Source organism: Ictalurus furcatus, chromosome 8 (genome assembly GCF_023375685.1).
Source record: "Ictalurus furcatus strain D&B chromosome 8, Billie_1.0, whole genome shotgun sequence".
Classification (NCBI taxonomy): Eukaryota; Metazoa; Chordata; class Actinopteri; order Siluriformes; family Ictaluridae; genus Ictalurus; species Ictalurus furcatus.
Genome location: NC_071262.1, coordinates 9,989,173 through 10,014,935, shown reverse-complemented (window position 1 = coordinate 10,014,935; position 25,763 = coordinate 9,989,173). Strand labels below are relative to the sequence as shown.

The window sequence follows — 25,763 nt, the reverse complement described above, 5'->3', positions numbered from 1 at the left end:
TGTGATATCATGTGTAGCATGCCATCGTCCTATCACGTGGTTAACCATCATTGGTGAAGATGTTGGACGAAAGGGTGTCTGCCAAATGGCATAAATGTAAATGGTCTGCACTTATATACCGCTTTTTTGGATTTACCATGTAAATGAATGTGTGTGCGATGGCACCTTGCAATGAGTTCCCTGAGATAGGTTCCATTCTCCAAAGAATCCCTGTGTAGGATAAGTTGAATGGAAAATGGATAGATGTATATAAACTACATGTGCATGTGCACTGTGGTGAACAGCAGCAGAGACGCTTTTTGAATTCTTGTATAGTTTCATTTTCTTAATTTATACCCCTGCTCTTGTTTTGCAAACAAAGACATTCCCAGCTTTATCTGTTTCACTAGCAAAGAAAAGATGAATCAGAGAAACTTTTTTTTTTTTGCTCTGCTCCAAAGTCCGAAAGTCTATTAAGGTTCATATAGTACTACAAAACAGGCAAAAAGGAAACACATTACGAGACACAGTACAGTTTGAATTGTATGACTTGATAGCCATCGCACTAGTAGGAATCTATCAGCGATTCCTGATACTATCATCAGTCACCCCAAGCCTGATACAGATACAGATAGTGGCATTGCATTACATCCCAAACTCATGTTAATAAACTGTTAGCCATAACCACTAGTTGAAAAGTAGAAAACTACATCTCTCATTTGCAAATACTTGGCAAGCAGCAATGAGTTAAAGATGATGTGTAATCTTGGGAGCCATATTTAGCATGTCTCTCAGAATTACCCCTAAGTAGAAGTTAGGAGTTCTAAGTTTGTATCAGAGGACTAGGATTGACATTTATGAATGAATTCCTTACGTGTTTTACCACAGCATCATACAGTTTTCTCCTGTTAATTGTACTTGTTATCTGTAATGTCTTCTGATTCACATATGCTCATTCGTTATCTCATAGCGTTATCATTTTAGGTTCGATCAGTTACTCCGACAAGCCCTGGCAAGCCAGCCATCTGCACCAAGGCATATTGTTTATCACTTCCTGCCGAGTGGTAGGGAAATAAATGTGCAAATGATATGGGGTGCTGTAAGTGTTAACAATGTTCTATTTATTCGGATTGTCTCCTGTTGGTCTCAAATTGTCACTGCTGCATCATTGCATCTTCCCGGGTGCTAAGAAATGCACTGTGACACAGCATAAAACCATCTTGCACAGAAAAAAAAAAATAGTTCTACTATATGCTGCTTAACCTGTTTTTTTCCCCATTCAGACTGTCTGAAGCTCAGTGTCTGACTGCATTACTTTGTCACATAATAATTCGATGGCTCTCTTAAAATTTTTACTTATAGGCACTATTATTTATGAGGTATCTTGAATAATTCCTTTACTTGGTATTCATAATAGTAGAACCAAAGCTCTCAGAATTTTCAAGCCATTATGACCGATTTCCTACTCAGGGAGCCTTAATTAATTTGATACAGTTAACTATGAGCACTGAACTGATACTGAATGCGTGTAACATTTTAAACACTGTTTAATTTGTCCTTCCTGCTCTCACGTTAGTATGTGCTCCATCTGATTATTGCTTGGCTTTTGCACTTATACATTTTTTATTACCTGACTGGGAAAGTTATACAGAAAGGCAACTGCTTTCTTTAAAAGTCATGTTCATGCTTTCCTCTATGTCAAGAGCTTTAAGGAATGCAGCCTATTGGCTTAAACAGCACTTTATCTGGAGGTTTGGAACATGATTTTCATACATAATGACGCATAAAGGGGAAGATAATGAGATGCGATGACAGAGAAATGGGAAAATAGTCATCTAAGAAGTAATTTAATTATTTTTCTCATTGATGAATCATGTGTCATTTTTAAATATTTAAGTCTTACTTGGGTGATTTTTGTGGCAGTCACATTGTTTAAACAGGCTGATTAGATGAAGTCTATCCTATTGTGTGGTAATAGTTTAAAAATAAATAGGTAAATAAATAAAAATACCAGAGCCCATTCCAGCTGAGTAAATATTTGCAGGCAAAACTAAGCTAGATATCACCAAACCCAGGAAATGTAAACATCACATATCTTTTTGGACTCTCAAAATTGCAAGGGAAATTATGGTAACCAACGTGGGTGGAATTATAAACTACAGAACTTTTTCCACTAGGTTCCCAATTGGATTGAAGTTAGAGTTTGAATCCCAACAGTGCCTTAGCCATCTGTGCCTGGGGGTCCAGTTTTACTTTTCCACCAAACAGCATGTCACAGCCTTGTGACAAATCCAGATTCAGGACTATGCGCAACCTGATTGAGCACATATGTCAGTTTCCCAAATAACTCTTCCCATGAAGGTATATGGCGTTAAATAATAGTAACCAGTAATAATATACTACACAAAATTATTTACCTTTTTAATTTGGATTTTGAAATGAAACCAGACATGTGGCTCTGAAATATGTCACACTCACAGCTGGAACTTTTCAACATGAGACATAACAAGTTTGTTTTAATGGCAGCACATGACCCAAACACAGCCAAGTGTTCTAATATTTTAATGTTAGCTAACAATATAGGGATTTTAATTTCAAATACAACAGAAAGACAAGTTGTCACACATTTTATATGCATTCTATTGTTTATGGATTGCACTAGGTAGAGGAAAGGGATCAACTGAAGTGAATAAAAAGCTATTTGGAATTTAACCTTCAACTTGGGAGATCTTACTGTATATAAGAATTTAAAATCAGGCTAAATGGCAACATGAAAACATTACTGTTAATACATCTAAAACATTTCTGAATGTGAAAAGTGTGCTAATGGACTTTCATATAATGCCTCCTCAATCGGGTTGAATAAAAGGATATTTGACAAATTAACAAAACTTTGGCAGACAGTCACTACACGTTTTCAAAAATATTTTTGTTCTTGTAGAAAAGTGATTTTAGCCAAAGACATTATCACAACAATTTTGTGGTCAATTCTGCTGACCTAAGTAATAGTCAACTCTAGTCAAGCTCCACCCACTTGTCATGACTTGGCTTGCAAGGACCCTGGGCAGGAATGGTAGCAAAATTTAGCAAGAGTGTATGGGATGCCTTGCTTTGAATGGTGTAAAAAGCAAATAATAGGATAATTTACAGAGCCGAGCCAAGTAATATTTTTATTTAGAAATGTGTAGATCTTATTTAGTTCTGTGTCGTCTCACGTGGTTAGTGTGTTGTTTTATGTAGCACCATGATCCTGGAGGAACGTTGTTTCGTTTCACTGTGTACTGTACCAGCAGCATATGGTTGAAATGACAGTAAAACCACTTGAACTTGAAATGAACTTATAGAACAGAATTATTCATCAGTAGTGTATAAAAGTCAGGTCATGAGTACATGAAGTTCTCTTCATTAAGCTTTTGGAGTTTATGTGATTTAATAAACATTTGCTATGAATTACCTTTATTTTACCTTAATGTCATGGGCTTTTTTGTGCAGTAAGCATTATACAGGCTCAGTCCTAACAGTTTCTGATGGGCAACCATATTACTTTTAAGTATTTTAACTTCCGCACGGTTTCATTAATAAAGCTTTCTGTGCATGAATATATACGGCTACTGTAACAGCATGAAGTTGGTTAAAAGATCTTACCCAGTAACACACCATGCAAAAATTGTAAGAAATTCCAGAAATGATGAGGAAGAAGGTGATTAAAATACATCAGACTGGGAAGGGTTACAAAGCTATTTAAAAGGCTTTGGGACTCCAAAGGACCACAGTGAGAGCCATCATCTCCAAATGGAAAAACTCTGCACAGTAATGAAACTTCCCAGAAGTGGCTGACCTTCCAAAATTCCTCCGAGAGCACAGCAACTACTCATCCAGCAAGTCACAAAAGAGCCAAGGACAACATCAAAGGACCTACAGGCCTCGCTTGCACCAGTAATGGTCACTGTTCATGACTTCACTATCAGAAAGACACTGGGGAAAAAATGGCATCCATGGAAGAGTGTTGAGGTGAAAACCACTGCTAACCCAGAAGAACATTAAGGCTCATCTGAATTTTACCAAAATACACCTTGATGATCCTCAAACCTTTTGGGAGAATGTTCTGTGGATTGATGAGTCAAAAATGGAACTGTTTGGAAGACAGGGGTCCTGTTACATCTGGCGTAAACCAACACAGAATTCCACAAAAAGAACATCATACCTACAGTCAAGCATGGTGGTGGAAGTGTGATGGTGTGGGGATGCTTTACTGCTTCAGGGACTGGGTAACTTGCAGTAATTGAAGGAAACATGAATTCTGCTTTCTACCAGAAAATCCTAAAGGAGAATGTCCGTAAGTTGAAACTCAAGCGCAACTGGATTATGCAGCAAGACAATGATCCAAAGCATATGAGTAAGTCTTAGTCCAATAAGTAAGTGAAAGTCTGATCTCCAGTTATTGGAAGCGTTTGGTTGCAGTTATTGCTGCTAAAGGTGGCACAACCAGATTTTAAATTTGTGGGGCAATTAGTTTTTCACATGGGTGATAGGTGTTGGATAAATTTTTTTGCTTCAATGAAAAAATAAAAACTGTATTGTGTGTTTACTCAAGTTTCCTTTTTTATGTTGTATTTTGTTTGACGATCTAAAACTATTAACATGAGACACAAAAACAGAAGATAAATACTTTTTTCACAGTACTGCATTCACTGATGATCACAGTATATCTCTCTGTGTAACCTGCTTTACATCAGAAACATGGTCAGTCATTTGCTGCATAATGACAAGCAGCTCTGTGCATGCAGATGAAGTGCACATCAGAGGTTTGAGGGCAGTGAGTCATCCACTCTGCCAGTGTGTTTCTTGTTTCGTCTGCAAGACACGGAGGGCAAAATGTTAGGCAAGACTGGGCTGAGACACCTCACACTTTACTCAGAACTGCAGATTCTACTGCCAATTGGCCTGTCAGACTACTTCTTGCTTACTACAAGAATGCTAACAATTTTATTAGTGTGTGCAGTTGTTTTTCTCTTAGAGCGTCGAGAGTGTTAGAATTCTGTCCAACTTCTCTGCTCAAAACAGTGGAAGGAGATAGAAGGTCATGAGAACCACATCAAGGTCCTCTTTGTCTGGCATGGTCTGTATATGTACACACTCTGTGCCTGGCCTGTGATCTGTTGACTCGCATATACAGTCTGCTGAACAAAAATAAGTACACTCCATGGAAATTGTTTGCTTTTTTGACATATTTGGATGAGAAAACATTTGATCATCTTTGAAACTGTGCCTATTAATAAAGTTGATGTACTTGAACAAAATGAAATGAAAATACAATGAAAAATAGCTTTTTCATTCATTTATTCAACAGAAATATCAATACATGTGATATTGCCCCCTTTAACAGAAATAACTTTTAGGCATTTTGCATAATTTTCCATGCAATATTCTTTCAGTTGCAAGATGTTTGATGCCTTCTTGCATGTACGGCCCGTTTCAAATCCCCCCCACAACATTTAAATGGGATTCAAATCCAGACTTTGACTAGGCCATTCCATAATCCTTCATTTCTTCGCCTCGAGCCATTCCTTGCTGAATTTGCTAGTGTGCTTAGGATCATTATCCTGTTGAAATGTCCACTTTTGTTTCAACTGCAACTTTTGGAGAGATGGCCTCACATTATCTTCAAGCACCCTTTGATATGATGCAGAATACATAGTTGAAACAATGAATGCAAGCTGTCCAGTCCCTGAAGCAGCGAAGCAACCATAACATTTCCACCACCATGCTTCACAGCTGGTATGAGGTACTTCTCCGTAAAAGTTGTCTTTGGTCCACACAAAACATGTCTGCTGTTACTGTGGCCAAACAACTATATCTTTGATTCGTCCATCCAGAGCAAATTATTCCAAAAGGCCTGGTCTTTGCCTATATGCTCATTGGCAACTGTAATCTTGCAAAGGCTTTTTCCTGGCACGCCTCCCATGCAGGTCAAATTTGTGTAATCTCTTTCTGATTGTAGAAGCACGCACTTTGACACCAACAGTTGCAAGACTTACTAGCCGATCCTGTGATGAAATTTTGGGGTTTTTGGAGACTTCTTTTTGCATCAGACGGTCTGCTGTTGAGCTAAATTTGCTGAGATGGCCAGTCCTGGACAAATTGGCAGTCGTTTGAAATCTGTGCCATTTGTAGATTATTTTTCCTTACAGTGGAATGATGTATTTTAAATCATTTGGAGATCTTTTTAAATCCTTTGCCAAACTCATAGGAATCCACAAACATTTTTCTGAAGGCTTTACAGAACTCTTTAGATCTTGGCATGATGACACCACACACCTCGATAACAAAGGTAACACCAGACACTAGATATGAGAGGGGTTTAAATAAGACAAGTTCCACAGTGAACAGTGAATTCCAGCTCTGACAGTTCCTCAACCTCAGCTACATCACTCAAGGCTATTTTTTTTTTTTTCGCTTGCACTTTTGTTTGTTTGTACCTGTCCATGATCATTTCTAACAAACTTAGTTGGCTCTGTTTCCCAAAATCTAAACAGTAGCCTAATTTAAACCACCATAACCCTGACCATTCAGTTACAAATGATCACCACACATTCATGTTAATAAACATGGTCTTTGTTTGTGCTGCAAGCTTCATGACTGACCACATGAAAGTAAAATTCTTCCAACAAATAGCACACATCCTATTTCATATGTGTTTGTATATGTTTAGAACACATTATCTGTTCATTCCAAATGATGTATTCATATCCAATTACATCTCAATTTTAACAATATCCTTCTCACTTGAATACACTTGTCTTAGTCTCAATGCCCCACACATGATTACCTTAGATGAGAATAGAACACAGCCAGCATGCTAAAAAGGCACATTAGTCTCACTTCTCATACACATACACACACACTCATGTATATGCAAAATCTGTGCATGCTACTATGATTTCAAACACATTAAATGCCCCTAGTCAGGTCATACATTTCTGCAACCCTCCAGCCAAAAATGTAATCATTAATACATGCCTTGTAAACATGTCTACTCGTCTTTTCCAGCAGAGACACTGTGATCTCTAGAGTCTTCCCTGTTTGAAGATGTGGAAAATCCGCCAATGATGATGCATCTTAAAGTTGGATGTAAACTAGTAAGATAACTGCAACTCATTAGACTCACTAACTAGCAGAAAGATACTGTATCTAAACGTGAAATTACTCAGTCAGATAATTAAAGTGACAGTAATTTTTTGGAGCAGGTTACATTAAGTAAGCATTAATGGTAAACAGATGGCCCACGGTGGCTCAGTGGGTAGCATTGCCGCCTCACAGCTCCATGGTTCGATCCTGAGCTGCTGTCCGTGTGGAGTTTTGCATGTTCTTCCTGTGTCCTTGTATGTTTCCTCCCACATTCCAAGAACTTTCTGGTATGTGGATTGGCTACACATTTAAATAAATAATTTTATGATTAGAGGCCTTCCTATTTCACCTTACATCGAAAATAACGGAATATGTGGCTGGTCAGATTTTAAAAAATATATATTATGTATAGTTTGCATAAAAATATTACATTTCACTCAACAAAACGTGATTTCAATGCTTATACTTAATTTAATCTAAACATGTTTCTTACTAGATTGAATTATGTAGAGTGAGCGTGATCGATTCACATAATATTAACGTAAACCAATTCCATTATGAAATCTCATGGAGATGTTGCCACTGACTGGAACTATAACTATGGTATTAAATTAGCGTAATTAATATGTGTGGTAGAATAGCACAGTGCTGAGGCTCAAAATCAGTGATCTGGGTTTGAGTCTCAGCTCGGTTGAGAGCTCAGAGTTCGATCTTATTCAGGGTTTTGAAAATACATGGTTTAAATAATGTTGGCAGGTGCTAGATATGATAAAGTTAATGAGCTAAAGCAGGTTTTACACTGTGCTTTTCCAGCAGTCTTTTAAGATTATTACTTGACACATTGTAGGAGATGATCCCAATAACATCATCAGGGACTCCTCCCATCCCAGTCACAAACTGATCAACCTCCTTGCTTCCAGGAGGAGGTATACAAACATTCGTATGAGAACCAGCAGGCTCAGGGCCAGCTTCTTCCCCACAACCATTACCCTGCTGAACTCTACATTACACCGTTAGGCCACTGATGTTTTACTGTCTGTAAACATCCTGCAATTCTATTCTATACTGTATATTCTGTATTATCTCTGTTTAATTGTAGATTCATAGCAAATATCCTAGTTTATCATTATGTGTGTATGTATGTATGTACGTATGTGTGTGTGTGTGTAATATATATATATATATATATATATATATATATATATATATATATATATATATATATATATATATATATATATATATATAAGCTGTATATACATTGTATATTATCTGTATACACATTGTATATTATCCATGGATAATCTGAGTACTTTTGGGCATACAATGTACATATCCCTTAAATATATTTATGACAATACATGCATATATATAATCAATATAAAAAAAGTCTACACACCCCTGTTAAAATGGCAGGTTTTTGTGGGGTAAAAACATAAAACTAAGTTAAACCATGTCAGAACCTTTTTCACCTTTATTGTGAAATTGTAATATATAAAAATGAAGTGACAAACAACAGGAATGTTTTTTTTTTTTTTTTTTTTTTTTTAATTCCAATATCCAGCCTGCATAAGTGTGCACACCCTTTTATAATTGGGAATGTGTTCAGAATCACCCTCATCACATTCAAACGCATGTGAAATACTAATTAGTATACACCTGCCATCAATTAATGTGACTGATTACCCCCAAATAAAGTACAGCTGTTCCTATAGGTTTTCCTGACATCATCTTGGTAACATCCAACTGGAAAAGCGATGGGCCGCAAATACATTGGAAAACTGGCACGGGATCTTATTGTTGATCAGGAGTGGGTCACAAAAAAATTCTAAGGCATTGGATATACCATGGAACACTGTAAAGAAAATAATAAACAACTGGAGAAAATGTGGCACAACAGTGACACTGCTAAGAACAGGACGTCCCTACAAAATTGATGAGATGATGAGGAGAAAACTAGTCAGGGAGGCTGCCAAGAGGCCTACAGCAACATCTCTCGAATTATTTATATGTCTGGACTATAGGGAAGCCAAGTCAAGATGGAAGCCTTTTCAAAATAAATAAATAAATAAATCATCCAAACCTGGCTAAAGATTGAAACAAACAACCAAAAAGTACATCCAATCTTATGGTTTGATGAGACCAAAGTGTACTTTTTTGACATAATAACAAAACATATGTTTTGCACAAAAAAAACCATCATCCCCACGAAGCATGGAGGTGGGAGCATCATGCTTTGGGGCTACTTTTCTTCATTTGGAACAGGAGCTTAAATCACAGTGGGGGAAACAATGAATAGCTCCAAATACTAGTCAATGTTGGTGCAAAACCTTAAGGCTTTTGCTAAAAAAACACACCTTTCAGCATGACAACGACAAAGCACATCTCCAAATCAATAAAGGAATGGTTTCACCAGAACAAGATCAAGGTTTTGGAATGGCCCAGCCAGAGTCCAGACCTAAATGCAATCAAAAATCTGTGGATTGACCTGAAGAGGGCTGTGCACAGGAGATGCTCAGCCAATTTGACAGCATTAGAATGCTTTTGCAAGGAAGAATGGCAAAATATTGCTGTCAAGATGTGCCAAACTGGTCGACTCTTACCCAAAAAGATTGAATGCCAACGACATTAAAGAAAATTACTACGTTATATCATCAGTCAGTGTCTTGTAGAAAAGAAACAAGCCCTTGCTATAATAGGCATCAATATTATGTCTAGGCAAGGTATGCAGATTGGTAAAGTTATATTAATTAATATGAGCAAATATTTTAAATGATCACTTCATTTCAATCTTCAAATATTCATGTTGAGCTTTGAGTCATCTTATTGGTGGAGATTTGAATCAGAAATTTCTGACACTGCCAGAATGTGCCGAAGAGCACGTAGAATGCGTTCTCAACTCACAACCAAATATTTTTTTATAATCTCCAATTTTTGTCTGCCAAATCGGGCTGGAAATCATAAAACCGGGCTTAACTTCCAATTCTGTTGACATTAAAAGAATTAAAAAAAAAAAAAAAAACCTGTTTCTGCCATCTGTTGTATATGGGATATGGACAGAATCACAGTGTTCTTATTTGGTGGATATCCTGTGTTACTGCTTTCAGCTCTCTCTTATAATCCTCAGTCTGAAGTTCATAAATATACATCATTTTTCTTCAGCAAATTCACATCCTTTCTGCTGTACATTTCTGCTGAACATTTCTGCTGAACTAAACATTTCTGCTGTACATTTCTGCTGGACATTTCTGCTGAACTAAACATTTCTGCTGGACATTTCTGCTGAACTAAACATTTCTGCTGAACATTTCTGCTGGACATTTCTGCTGAACTAAACATTTCTGCTGAACATTTCTGGCAAACATTTCTGCTGAACATTTCTGCTGAACTAAACATTTCTGCTGAACATTTCTGCTGGATATTTCTGCTGAACTAAACATTCCTGCTGAACATTTCTGCTGAACACGTCTACCAAACATGTCTGCTGAACATCACCTTTTTTCTTCTCTCCTCCCCTCCCTTTCCCAAATATTCCACCCCCCCCGGGTCATCATGGCTACCCAATAACTATCGCTGGTTATATAGATATTGTGAGACCCAACAACAGGCACAACAATTTAAGTGGGAAGTCTCTGTAACTCCATAAAGTATACGATAAAGGGATGCCATTTATAAAAAAAAACTTGTCCGTACAACCCTTCATCGTATACCTTATTTTCTCGAGTTTTAGAAAAAACATCACGTCCTTTAGCCACTGGGAGATAGATGGGTATTTAGCAGATTTCCAATGCAACAGTAGGGAACGTCTTGCTATAAGGGATGTGAAAGCAATAACATCCTTTTGTATCGAGCTCAATGGAACTGAGTCATCAGGAATCCCAAATACAGCAATCAATGGGCAAGGCTTTAAATCTACCCTAAGAATAGTGGACATGATGGTAAAAAACCCAGACCAAAAACCATGGAGATCAGGGCAGAAAACATATGGCCAAGATGGCAGGGAGAGCCATGGCATTTATCACACTTGTCCTCTACGTCCGGATACATCACAGAAAGTCTCGACTTGGACAGATGGACTCTGTTTAAAACTTTGAACTGTATAAGTCCAAGACGAGCATAAGAAGTGGTAGACTGTACCCTCCCTATAGCATGTTCCCAACCCTCCTCACTTATCTGTACTCCTAACTCCGTTTCCCACGCATTCCTAATTTTGTTACTCGACTCACTACCTAGCGCCAGAATAAAATCATAAATCCTAGAAATCATTCCTCTCTGATGTGGATTGTTTGAAAACAAGCTTTCCCAAGTCTGTTCAGGAGGCGCAAAGGGGAAACCAGGAAAACATCTAGAAACGAAATTCCGAATTTGAAAATACCGAAAGAAAATGCGTCACAGGGAGGTCATAAGTGGATGCCAGATTGGCAAAGCTATCAAACACACCATCGGCATACAAATCTCTAACCTGTTTAATACCTTTCCATTTTAGATACTGTATGAATTTGGTTTACTTACATGTGCTCTAGTAGGATGTGAGGTCACGATGTGTTTCCTTTTTTTTTTTTTTTTTTGTCTCAGAACAATTCTGTGGAATTGTTTCACATTCCGCTAAACTTTAAATGCTAAGAATACTTATATAGAGGTATTAAAGTTGCTACCAAGAAACAAATTGAATGAAAAACAGAAAAAAAGAGACCAGTAAATATAAGTTACCTCAGTTTTCAGCTTTTATTAGAGATTTATTACACTCTTGTTTTATGTACCATGCACTTCAAGTCAGGCACCAGCTTTATTGCTGAATCCATGGAGACTCAAAAAAACATAACTTTTAGACAGAAGGAGCCTCTGACATTTTCTAAGGAAAGAGTCCAATGTTCTTACCGGCAAATAAGTGTATACGTGTGTTTGTGTGTGTTGGTGAATGTCCAAGGTGTGTGCATATGTAAATATATGTGCCTGAATGTGTATGCGTGTGTGGGTGTGTTCTGTGTGTGTGTATTTGTGTGTTGGTGAATGTCCAGGTGTCCGCATGTGTACATTTGTATGTATTTGCGTGTGTGTGTATGTGTACATGATTACGTGTGTGTGTGTGTGTGTGTGTGTGTGTGTGTGTGTGTACACACGGGTGCATTTATGTGTGTGTGTGTGTGTGTGTGTGTGTGTGTGTGTACATGATTACGTGTGGGTGTGTGTGTACATGGTTACGTGTGGGGGTGTGTGTGTGTACATGGTTACGTGTGGGTGTGTGTGTGTGTGTACACATGGGTGCATTTATGTTTGTGTGTATGTGTACATGGTTACGTATATATGTGTGTGTGTGTGTGTGTACATGGGTGTGTGTGTGTGTGTGTGTGCACGTGGTTACGTATATGTGTCTGTGTGTGTACATGGTTGCATGTGTGTTGGGGGTTTATGTATGTCAGTGCTTGTGCATAGGTGTGTGGGTGGATGTGCTGGTGAGTGGCTCGGTGAATAGGTGTGTCTGGTTAGGTGTGTGTGTGTGTGCGTGCATGCCCACATTTTTCCCTACAGGGTCTTCTTGATGGAAAATGTACAGAGGTTGTACCATTGAAATGTAATTGCGTATGTGTGTGTTTCCACAGTGGAGATCATAAGGTGTTCCTGTCTCTGCTGTCTGTTCTCTCTCTGCTGCTGATTTTCCTGCTGGTCCAGCGGCACTGTTCGCTGGTGTCTAAGATCGCCCTGGCGCTTGGCCTGCTGGGAGTTTACAGCTACCGTGCTGCTGTCGGCAGCATCCTGTTCCCATGGCAACACTCAGCCCAAGCCATGTCCAAGTAAGTTGAAATATACTTGAATATTTCACTAATGTTGTCTAGAAAGTTATGTTGACATGCTCAGAAGAAGGCACTTTCAGCTGAAAAGTTATTTATTTTATTCAAATGTGTTTTGGTGCAAACGAAATTGAGATTATGTTTAATAATGTCTGAACTCATGGCACAAGAAGGTCTGAGTTCACCATTCACAAGCCCCATCACTCTCTCAGTCTGTCAAGCCCTGCCTTGAATTGTTATTATTGTATATATTTAAAAATGGCTGAATACATCCAAACAGTTAACACCAAGTATAATAATGTTAAATGGTAAATGGTCTGCACTTATATAGCGCCTTTTAACCTTAGCGGTTACAAAGCGCTTTACACTGTTTCTCATTCACCCATTCTCTCACACACACACACCCACACACACACACCAATATGAACCAATGCTCATATCCAAGAGTTTTACAATACACCTACCAGTATAAATGATCATTAAAGCTATGGGATGTAGGATTTAGGAATTTAGCTCTCTCGGGTAGAAAAATGTTGTGGAAAATCATTTCATAACATGGATTGTTCCACCACATGCATTAATTTCACAGCTGAGAGTGTCCACTCATTAAAAAACACATTCAGAGGGAGTGCAAGGCTGCGTCTCAAGTCACATAACGCACAATTTAGAGTATGCCTAAACAGTAATGATGCATATACTGGTATTTACCATGAGAGTACTATGAATTTTGTGATGTGGCTATAACTATCTGCCACCCATGTTATGAGAATAACCTAACTCAATTGTATAATATCTTATATTTACTGAATACAATATGAAAGAGCAAAACTTTTCAACAAGAGCTTTCCATTTTGCTAGTGTTAGTCGCCCAACTCGGATTATGTCTGCTTATTCTGAGGAATCATAAACAGCACACAACCTACCGGAGCTTATCGTTTTATCTGGCTGGCTAAAATCTAAGCTCTGGTGGAAGACAAAACGGTTGTTCTGCTGAACAGAAATCTCGGTCTCTCACGTTATGGGCACTTTTTTTTTTACAGGATCTGTGTTTTTTCGTTTGTTTTGTTCTCCAGCCTGCCAAAAAAAAAAAAACCCCAAAAAAACACAGCGCCGAAGAGAAAAAGAACAAGGTCAGTTAAAAATATCAATGCAGAGGGTGAGCAGATGCCTGGAATAACAATTTAACCGAGTTTGAAGTAGAAAAATATAGACAAAGAAACCAACACCTCCTGTTAGTCTCTAGCCAACTATCATATCTCTAGCTAATTCCATACATCCATCCATTTTCTGTACCGCTTATCCTACAAAGGGTTGTGGAGAGCCTGGAGCCTATCCCAGGGGATATGAAGCACAAGGCAGGGGGCACCCTGGACGGGGTGCCAACCAATCACAGGATACAGCCACACACCCATTCACCCACTATGGGCAATTTTAGAGATGCCAGTCAGCCTATAACGCATGTCTTTGGACTGGGGGAGGAAACTGGAGTACCCGGAGAAAGCCCCTGAAGCACAGGGAGAACATACAAACTCTGCACACACAGGGCAGATGTGGGAATCGAACCCACAACCCTGGAGGTGCAAGACAAACATGATGAGGGGCAAACTGTGCCCCCCAGATACAAATTCCAAAATGAAAATAAAATATAGAATAATAATATTTATTGAATAATATTATTATTTAATCATATTAAAGTAAAACTCCATCAGTCATGAATTGTTTTTTGTTTTCATAGTATAATATTGCTCTCTCTCTCTCTCTCTCTCTCTCTCTCTCTCTCTCAACCCTGATTTGCTGAGCGTGTATTCATTTGCTACACTTACAACTCACGTTAAGTGTTGTTCATAATTTTATCCATAATAAATTCAGTCCTTACATTTCTCTTTAAGATGCTGTCTCTTCCGATGTACTGTTCTGACGTTACAGAAATTATATTATCAATTAATAGTGTCACAATTATGTACTTAACATTTAATAGCATTACATTGTTTTCTCAGTTTATTTACAGCCCAAAGCATGAAGAATTTTGGCATAACTGAAATGCTTTCAAAGTCAGAATCCTGTGTAACTGAGACACAGCGTTTAAGTCTGTAGTTCTGTCTGAGATCTGAACACCGATGTGTACAGTTTCGGCATTAACCCCTCACTATGCTCACTTAACCCTTAATACAGCATGACCCTGTGATCTCAGAAATTTTTTTACCATGTCGACACCGATAAGTGTGTGCAATTTGACAAAGGTTGCTGTCTCTGAATTCTACATAGAGGGGGAAAAATTCTGTATTGGAGCATGTTATTACAGTTATTAATTGTTTTACTTGTAGGTCTAATAGGACTAAACAACCACAGGGAGAGTGTGTGACATGCGCACTCCCAAATACTCAGACACACACCACATACATTCATACATACATACACACACAAACACACTGTGATGCCAAGACAAAGCAGTTCTTCTCACCTCCTGCCCTTGACATTTTCTCTCACTTCATTAAAAGTTTGACCTTTTGCCCTTTTAACCAGGTGACCAACTGCATTTCACTCTCTCTCCTTGTATTATCCAGAAAGGGATGGAGAGTAGTGGCATTATGTCCTTTGAATAATTTACAATGCTACTCTGTGCTACCAGAGCCACTCACACACTCATTAGTCATTACACGCTCGTGTTTATATATCCCTGCAACCTCTGGCTTTTCTATTAAGTTGACTAAAGCAGTATCTTGACCTGTAAGTCCTTCTGTGTGTTTAGCTGATGGAAAAAATTCTCCCTCGCTCCCTCTCTCACCCAGAGAATCACAATCCTCCTTTTTAAAATAATGTTTTTATTGGGCATAGAACAATTTTGATCATGTTTTTTTTTTTTTTTTTAAATGTTTTCTGGCTCTAAGAATTTTAGCTGTACATGCTTTATAATTGTTTTCTGAATTTTACGGTCCCTTTGAAAACTATTGGAACAGCAAGGCCAATTCATTTGTGTGTGCTATACACTGAAGACTTTTGGGTTTGAGATTAAAGGATGGATATAGATGTCCATCTGTGTTAAACAACATAAAACATAGAACTTTTGTATCAGACCACTCAATTTTTAGGCAAGCAAAAGTATAGGAACATATAAGTCTTGAAGTAAATTAAAGTAAATAACACTTAATATTTGGTTGCATATCCCTTGCTTGCAATAACTGCATCAAGCTTGTTGGTTTCTTCTTTTGTGATGCTTTTCCAGGCTTTTACCTCAGCCTCTTTCAGTTGTTGTTTGTTTCAGGGTGGCTTCTCCCTTCAGTCTACTCTTCAGGAGGTGAAATGCATGCTCAATTGGGTTAAGGTCTGGTGACTGACTTGGCCAGTCTAAAACCTTTCACTTATTTCCACTGATAAAGTTCTTTGTTGAGTCAGCAGTGTGTTTTGGATCATTATCTTGCTGCATGATAAAGTCCCTCCCGATTCATTTGGATGCATTTATCTGTAAATTGGCAAACAAAGTGTTCCTGTAAACTTCTGAATTCATTCTGCTGCTACCATCAAGAGTTAAATCATCAATAAAGATTAGTGATCCTGTTCCAGAAGCAGCCATGCAAGCCTAAGCCGTGACACTACCTCCACCATGTTTCACAGATGAGCTTATATGTTTTGGACCATAAGCAGATTCTTTCTTTGTCCACACTTTGGCCTTTCCATCTCTTTGATAGAGGTTAATCTTGGTTCCAGAACTTTTGTAGCTCATTTCTGTATTTCTTTGTGAATTCCTATCTGGCTTTCCGATGCTTACTGCTGATGAGTGAATTGCATCATATGGTATGGCCTCTATATTTCTGCTCTCAAAGTCTTCTTCAAAAGGTGGATTGTGGTACCTTTACCCCTGCCCTGTGGAAGTTGTTGTTACTGACTCTTGTTTTGGTGTTTTCTTCACAGTTCTCACAATGTTTCTGTCATCAGCTGATGATGTTTTCCTTGGCCGACCAATTCTGTGTCTGTTGCTCAGTACTCCAGTGGTTTCTTTTTTTTTTTCTTCAGTAAATTCCAAATTGTTGTATATGCTATGCCCAATGCTTTTGCAATGCCTCTGATTGATTTTCCATCTTTTCTCGGCTTCAAAATGGCTTACTTTTCTCGCATAGACAGCTCTCTGATCTTCATGTTGGCTTATCCTTTTTAACAACAGATGCCTTTTGGGCCTGTTTTTTGGCTAGCTAGGATTTTTGCCATCAGTCCATCTATGTGTCCGTCTGTTCATGTATCAGTCTGGGAATCAAGATTATACTTAGTACAATATCTCAAGAATGAGTGGTTGAATGTTTGTAGGATTTACAGTATATGTAAGTATCACTTTAACCAGCAGATGAACTGATCTGATATTGGAATTAATCCAAACAGGATCAATGTCACAGCAAAATCAAATGTCTGAAATAGTTTTCCTTCAATCTAGCTTCGAGATTTTAGCTTCCTTCCTGTTTGACATATAGTTTAAGGGTATTTCTGGCATGCAAATTAGTAACAAGAAGTGTTAGGCTTGTTTGTGGCGAATACATCCCTGTTGACTCCGTTGGCATCATGTTATTATTATTAACTATACCTATTTTTATTAAAGTTACTACAGAAATGTTAACTTTTTAAAACGAACACATTATAGTTATACTATAATATACTATAATTTTATAGTATATATAAACCTGTGATTTGTATTACACCCAAAACTACTGTGCCATCATAGAAAATTAACAAACCAATCAGAATAAAGAATTCACCCATTCAAGTCACCTTTTTTAATTTTTTAATTTAATTTAATTTTTTTTACCTTTTACTCAATCTCTCATTATTTACATTTATGGCATGTTGGCATTATCTTTTTTTTTTTTTCTCCAAATATAACTAGGTTACAGTGAGAGACTGTGAATAGTCAATATGTGGTATTTATTTCATTCAGAATGGATTTTTTCATGTAAACAAGAAATCTTAATGGAATAGTTACTTTAATATGCATGGAAACAGCTCCTTTTCAGAATGAATCTCATTATACATACTCAGAATTGCTGCATGTAAATGTAGTCACTGCTTCTATGTTCACTGAATTACATAGTAGGGAATTCTGCAGAAATTATTTTTGGTGATGGTTTCACAACAAGTTCTGACAATTCTGTTTCTATTCTCATTGTTGTTTGCTTTGCACCCTACTGTTATGTCAGCAGTTTTCTTTTTTCCAAATATCTTATAATTATTTCTCATTACTTTTAAACTGAAATTACCGCAAGAAGTGGAGCAGATGACTAAAGCAGCTGAGCACACATTCTATACAAAAAAAAAAAAAATAGATAAGCATAGGCTTCTGCACTATTGTTCAGGCTATGGCTTGATATCATTATTTAAACTTTTTCAGTTGAACAGATGAAAAAACTGCAGTGTGTCTCAGAAAAATACTACATATACTGTTTTAACAATATATAAATTATACAGTTTAATCTCAGTGTTTCAAGGACTTTTGCACTTTTCATATACACTCACTATATGGAAAAGTACCTCATGTCCACGGTTAAATGTGGTGATGGTTCTTTAATGTTTTGGGGCTGTTTTTCTGACAGAGGACCTAGACATTTTGTTAGGATACATGGCATCATGGGCTCAAATATCAACAGATATTAAATGAAAACCTGACTGCCTCTGCCAGAAAGCTTAAAATGGGCCATGGTTGGATTCTCCAGCAGGACAATAATCCAAAACATACATCAAAATCAACAACAAAATCAAGGTCCTGCTATGGCCATCCCAGTCCCCTGAAACCCATAGAAAACCTGTGGGGTGAACTGAAGAGGAGAGTCCACCAGCATGGACCTCGAAATGTGAAGGATCTGGAGAGATTCTGTATGGAGGAATGGTCTCAGATCCCTTGCCATGTATTCTCCAACCTCATCAGGCATTATAGGAGAAGACTCAGAACTGTTTTCTTGGCAAAGGGAGGTAGCACAAAGCGCCAATAATTGTTACGCACCTATATTTAACAAAAAAAAATGATAAACCTGTGTTGTGTTTGCAGTTGTTTGATATCCATGAGAGCAGAGTATTTCTGTGATTTTTCTTAAACAAAAGATCAAAAGGTTAAACAATAAAGACAGTTTTTCACATCCTTCTTTGCTCATATTTACCAAGGGTGCCAATATTAGTGGAGGGCACTGTATATAACTAGCTGCTGCCTATGTGTGTTAAGCTTACCACCCACAAAAAAAAGCATTTTATGAATTCTCAGAAAATATTTTAGGAAGAGTTCAAACCCAAATCCCCTCCATGTATTATGTGTCTCAATTTTTTTTGGCAGCCAGGGATCCCTTTAAGTGTAATATTAATTCCACGGACCCCTGCAGCACAGATTTATTATGATGAATCATAATCCTATAACTAAATATTAGATTCATTATCAAAATGTGTACAGTACTACTTTAAAAGTGTCCACCGACAGAGTACATTAGGTCTAAGATGACATTATTTATAGGCCTGTTTGTTTTTGAGTTATTTCAGTTTGGATTAAACCCATGAATTTGTACACTAGGCTTATATCACATCATGTAGTATTGGATACTTGTATTGGAACATTTCTTATGATGGTAAGATGGTATCAGACCGATACCTGATACCCTATACCCAATCAATACCAGTATTGATGCCTCCTTACTAACAACTATTAGAACTCAAAAATAAGTATAATAGCTTTGATACTGGTAGATTGTGTTTTATACCACTGTAACAAAATGCTGTGCATCATGGACCCACATTGTGAACCATTGCTCCATGTGAAAAACATAGCCTACCACATAATCGCATGAATAATATTATCAATTGTTACATGTACTCCCAAATATTCAGAAGAACTGAAGTCAAGTTCAAAAGAAATTAGTTAAGATCACCTCATAAAATAAATACACGCACTGTCCAAGCATTCTCCTTGCTTGTTTTCTTGCTTGGGAGTGAGTGATTCTTATATCCAATACTATCGAATCATTTTTCATCTTCGTGCTCTGCTCTAAATTCTGTTCAACTTACTAGGGACTGAGGGCTGTTTTATCCCATTTCAGAATCTACATTTCTTAAATATGTGTGTCAGTCACTCTACAGATAATGTTGCAGAGTGCTAGAAATAATTTTCTCTGTCACTTTTGGACAGCAAATGAATCCTGTAAATGCAGCGCAAATGCTTAGCCTGTCTGAGCGAGAAAGAGTAGCTGGTGGTTGTATTAATTTACAGTCCCGCATATGAAAAGAAACTGCATGGTGTCTCTTGCCACACTAATGTCTGAGTGATTTTCAGTCCATTTCCAGACACAGAATTCATTCCAGAAATTTACCTTGTGGTGTTATCTTTATGAAGTCCTTGCATGCTGGATTTCTACAGTGCTGGAGCACTGCACTCTTCAAAAACTAGGGAATTAGGGAACAAATGTTTTCTCACTTGAGTAGTATCCTTTAGTTAGAAGTTCCTAATTTTAGAGAAACGACATTAAGGTAAATAATTGGGCCTTATGCGAGCCTTCCCAAAACTGTTGCCCAAAGTTTGAAACACGTAATTGAATTCCCCTTTACTGGAACTAAAGGCCCCAAGCATTTTCCAGTATGACAATGCCCCTGGGCACAAAGCGAGGACCAGGAAGAAATGGTTTGCAAAGGTTGGCGTGGAAGAACTTGAGTGGCCTGCAGAGAACCTTGATCTCAATGCCACTTAACACCTTTGGGATGAACTGGAACTCTGACTCCACCCCGGGCTTTCGTGCCCGACATCAGTGCCTGACCTCTTTCTTGTGCACAAATGAGTACAAATCCCCACAGCCACGATCTAAAATCTAATGAAAACTGTCTCAGAAGAGTGTAGGTTATTTTAACAGCAAAGGGGGACTAAAGCTATAAATGGGATGGTCAACAAGCACATATAAGTGCAATTAGTCAGTTATATTGTTTGTACCATATAGAATAAAAATTGTACTGACATTCTTTCTAACCGGTTATAGACCTTTTGATGGTGCAGGATCCAAGAAATGTAAATTCTGTTGCTGAAAAGATAACAATCTTTATTGAAAACTTTTGTAAATGATACAGAAACAGAATTTACATTCATTCATTTGGTCAGCACTCAGAAAACCCTTTTGCTCCTAGCCTGACCATCCTGCTGTTGTCACAGATCACGTTGCCAAATCGCGTGCTTTTGAACTACTATATACATACATAAATGCTTATATATTTAACATTAAACTTCTCCACGAACATTAATTAAAACAATCTTAAGTATTTAAGACACCCCATTAACAGGTATTACCAATGTGTAAATTAAATTATTAAAATCTTAGAATGGCTCAAACACAAATTTATCTAGACAATACCGTCTGACTGGTCTTCAATCAAAATGAAGTCTTCAGTCATAATGTGTTTGACAGCAGATGCCTTTTGAAGTGTAAAATCAAGTCAGAAAAGGGAACAGCAATGTAAACAGACACTTTAATTTGCACCAGAACAGTGGTATCCAAACATCTGAGCACAATAATTAAAAAGTCCCTGGCACACCTGCACTAAGAGGATATCATGAGGAGGGGCCGCTTTTATTTTTATCATAATTAATCTGCAAAGCATTTGTTGTGCTGACACCTCATCTGTGAGTTTCAACACATGCAGATTTCCTCATAAAGACGAAAACTATAAGAATTCCAGCTATCATCAGGAAATAACACACATAGAGAAGTGTCAGCAAATTGTTGGTGTTTTTTTTTGTTTGTTTGCTCAGACTTTTTGTTTGTTTGTTTGTTTTTTGGGGGGGTTTTCATAAAGGAAAATCGATACTCTCAGCAGTCTTTATCCGTGTAGTGCAGACCTTAATAATGTTGTTCATCAGACATACTGATATTATTTATGTTTAATGTTGAAGTGAATGGAGTGTTGTGTGTGTGTGTGTGTGTGTGTGAGTGTTTTCTCTGTAAAATCATTACAGCGGTTATGCTTCTCAAATCCATGAATCATCTAATTACCTTATTCACCTCTAAACCAAATATTCAATTTTTCTCTGCCAGTTTCAATGATGTTTTCAAGTGAAACCTTTCATATCTGCTCTTGCACGTATTCTTTGGGATCACATGTTGATGTGGTACACTGAATTCTGGTACAACTACACAGCTATACCACTACACAGATCTATTTTACTTGTGATTACACTTTTATGCAGACTATTGTATATGTATGAATTTACCATGAAGGAAACTCATCCCTGTAGTCCTCCGATATATTTTTAGAATGTGACATTTTGATATCTGACTCAATACCTGGCAACCCACCTCTCTCTCACATCGCTGACACCTTGCCATTATCATTATTTTAGCAGGTTTCACACACCTACAGCAGACAAAAATATACAAAGCTGCATGGCACACAGCACTTGAGAGCCATCATGAATTAATCAGTGGAAAAGCATGCTGATGAATGACATAGTGACAATTGTGCTGATAAAAATAGTCGTCTTCATGAATCAAAGCTCTGCAATGGTACAACATTTCATTACATCCTCATGATGTTATAGGAGGTACTTCTGAGGGGTGTATTTGCAAAATATGCTGTGTTGTCATGGTGGTCAGTGGTCACCACCACGTCCATGGCATAATAAAAATTCACAGTCATTCTTTTCTTCAATAGGATGCAGGGTGCAGACAAAAGTTTTGCTGTATTGGGATTTGTAAGCAATAGCTTACTGATTCAGCAATAGTTCTGCATGCCTTGAAGAAATTGTAGACAGTTCTTTTTGAGGATTCTTTTCCCCCCTATATTAATCTTCCATTCAATCACCTATCACTGCCGAAAGAAAATAAGCCTCTAAATATCTAGTTCTTAAAGCTACAAGCTAGGATATTGCTGATAATGCTTCAGACTGCTGTCAGATTTTTTTTCTTTTTAAAGACTGTGCTGCAACTAGTGCTTTGAAAAGTTTGAAATGTATTACAGCAGTGGTGCAGTGTACTTTTGAGGGCAGTCAGTCCTCACAGGCAGGATACTTCTTGTAGGTACAGATTGTCTCCCAAAATGCTTGCTTTGAGCTCTTCTTCTACATTCTGTTGGTAATGAGTGGGGATGTTTGGCATGCTGCCACTGCATTCTCGTGGCCTCTCTAAATGGCACAGTGGCATTTCTGTGCTCTCGGTTCCCACAGGCTGCGCCCTCTCACAACTTAGAGAGCACAGGCCAAGCGTGGTGGGGAAACATTTGAATTGATCCACTTGAAGAGCAGAGCCTGGGCCAAACTGGCATATATTGAATTTAACCTCTTAGGCTCGGTGGCTTACGTTGGCAGTTTAAGTTCAAAAGTTTGGTAAATTGGTAAAACTGACCACATTTTATTGCGTTTCCTATATTGCTGCAAGAAATATTTTTAGACTTAATTAAATAGTATTGAAAAAAATAATAAAGGAAAGATTCTATTCAAAATGAAATGGTAGCCAAATATAATGATAATGAGTCTTTATTGGTCTCATATTTACATTTACATTTATTCATTTAGCAGACGCTTTTATCCAAAGTGACTTACAAATGAGAAAAATACAAGCAAAGCGATATATCAAGCAGAGAACAATACAAGTAGTGCTACAATACAAGATCTATTAATTGAGTTCCAGAAGAAGCAAAGTGCGCAGAGTAGAGGTGTAAGTGCCAGAGTAAGGTTTGTTTGTTTGTTTGTTTGTTTGTTTGTCGGTCGGTTTATGTTCACGGAAGAGGTGGGTCTTTAGCTGTTTCTTGAAGATAGTGACAGATTCTGCAGTCCGGATTGAAGTTGGAAGTTCATTCCACCACTGAGGAACAGTTAGTTTGAAGGTTCTGGAAAGGGACCTTGAGCCACGCTGAGTAGGTACTACTAAGCGTCAGTCGTTGATTGATCACAGATTGCATTAGGGAACGTAAGGCTTCAAGAGAGTGTAGAGGTAGGGGATGCTGTTCCAGACAAGGTCTTGTAGGTGAACATCAAGGCCTTGAATTTGATGCGGGCGGCTACAGGAAGCCAGTGGAGGGAGATGAAGAGGGGTGTGACATGGGTTCTTTTGGGCTGGTTGAAGACGAGGCATGCTGCTGCATTCTGAATCATCTGAAGGGGTTTGACGGAGCTGGCTGGGAGGCCCGAGAGTGGTGAGTTGCAGTAGTCCAATTTTGAGATAAGAAGAGCCTGGACTAGTAGTTGTGTAGCCTGTTCGGTGAGGTAGGGTCTGATTTTCTTGATGTTGTGACCTACAGGACCATGCAGTTGTTGAGATGTGGTCTGTAAAGGTCAATATACATATACATTACAGCACAGTGAAATAATTTTTCTTTGGATATCCCAGCATGTTAGGAGGTTGGTGTCAGAGTGCAGGGTCAGCCATGATACGGCGCCCCTGGAGCAGAGAGGGTTAAGGGCCTTGCTGGGGCTTGTACCCCCGACCTTCTGATCAGTAACCAAGAGCCTTAACCACCAAGCCACCACTGAGAATATATTGGGGTTGATAGTCATGCACTTTGCAGTCTTTGTAAATTTGCCTGTATTTAGCAATCTGGAATCCGTCTACGTTGATTATACATTAAATAGTACTTTGACAATGAACATGCAATGTAAAAATGCATCTTGGTATACTCTTGAAGACATCATCAGTGTTGTTTCATGGTTTTCAATTCAATGTAGTTTTACTTGTATAGTGTAAATAAAACAACTGTCACAGAGCAGCTTTACTGAAATCTGGATGCAGAATAAGATCCCTACTGAGAAAACCAGTAGTGACAGTGGCATTGAGCAGCTCTTTAAGACAAAATGAGGAAGACACCTCGAGAGGAAACTCAAAAGGGAACCTCTTCTGCCTGACACCAGATAGTGAGAATAAGTATGAATCAGTAGTCTTCTACAACTGTATACTATAAAGTCAAACAGTAGTAATTGTGTTAAAAGGATTTTCAGTATGAGAATCAGAGTCTTTAAGATTACAACAGCAGTTCTTAGATACTACACTATCCACTGAAGAAGGGGTATCTAAAGCAAGCTTTAGGGTACCCATATGGGACAATCAACAGCAGCGGAATGTGAGTTGCAAGTGCAGAATCTCCAAGCAGAGGAAGTATTAGGATGAATCGGGCAGATCTGGGGGGCGGAAAGATCCAGAAGAAGTATATCAGGACCAGGAATCACATCAGGCAACATCATACATCCTCATCCAGGTGACCCGGCCACGTTTGATCAGACCGTGACTTGTGTTCAAGTGGCATTATGCTGCAGCTCCCCATGGACTTGCTCTTTTCATCTAATGCCGTCTTGACGCATTCTCTGCTGCTGCAGTAGTATTACCCCCACAAATTTTTCCAGCCAACATGAGTGTGCATGTATTTTGCCTTCCGGTCTTTTCCGTGACAGTTGCAGATCAGCTCATCATACCTTGATTTCTTTCACTCATGGGCCTCCTCCAGGTGTTCCTCCCATGGCACCGTCAATTCTAGTAGGATGACATTTTCATGTCAGGTCTCAGAGTTGTCTTACTGATGTGCTGGTAAACTTTCTCCATGTCAGTCAAAATGTGTTCCAGTCAGTCAATTCCACAGTAGTATACAGCAGGTCTTAATGAAGAAGAAGCAGACCAGTTTTTTTTTTGCACAAGGAACTGAAGTGTTACCAAGCAAGTATCTGCTTGGTATCAAGCATGCAGTATTCGCATGCTTGTAGATGCTGGTTATATGCTCAGTGTACATTTTCACACTCTTTCTATAAAATATACTATTTAAACACCATACAGAAAGCAGTGAAAAATTCTGCAAAGTACGTGTGGATGATGATATGACGTTGTACACTATATGGCCAAAAGTATGTGTACATCTGTCCATCACACCAATTTATGCTTGTTGAAC

General features: G+C 38.1%; 1 protein-coding gene across 2 annotated transcripts in view; it reads left to right on the top strand.

Moving 5' to 3' along the window:
- pigg (phosphatidylinositol glycan anchor biosynthesis class G) overlaps positions 1-25,763 on the top strand; it is a 154,697-nt gene that overhangs the window by 107,398 nt on the left and 21,536 nt on the right. For both annotated transcript variants that reach the window (XM_053630634.1, XM_053630635.1), the window contains one exon: positions 12,708-12,899. In XM_053630634.1, the coding sequence (XP_053486609.1) occupies positions 12,708-12,899 (192 nt within the window). The remainder of the gene's footprint in view (positions 1-12,707; positions 12,900-25,763) is intronic.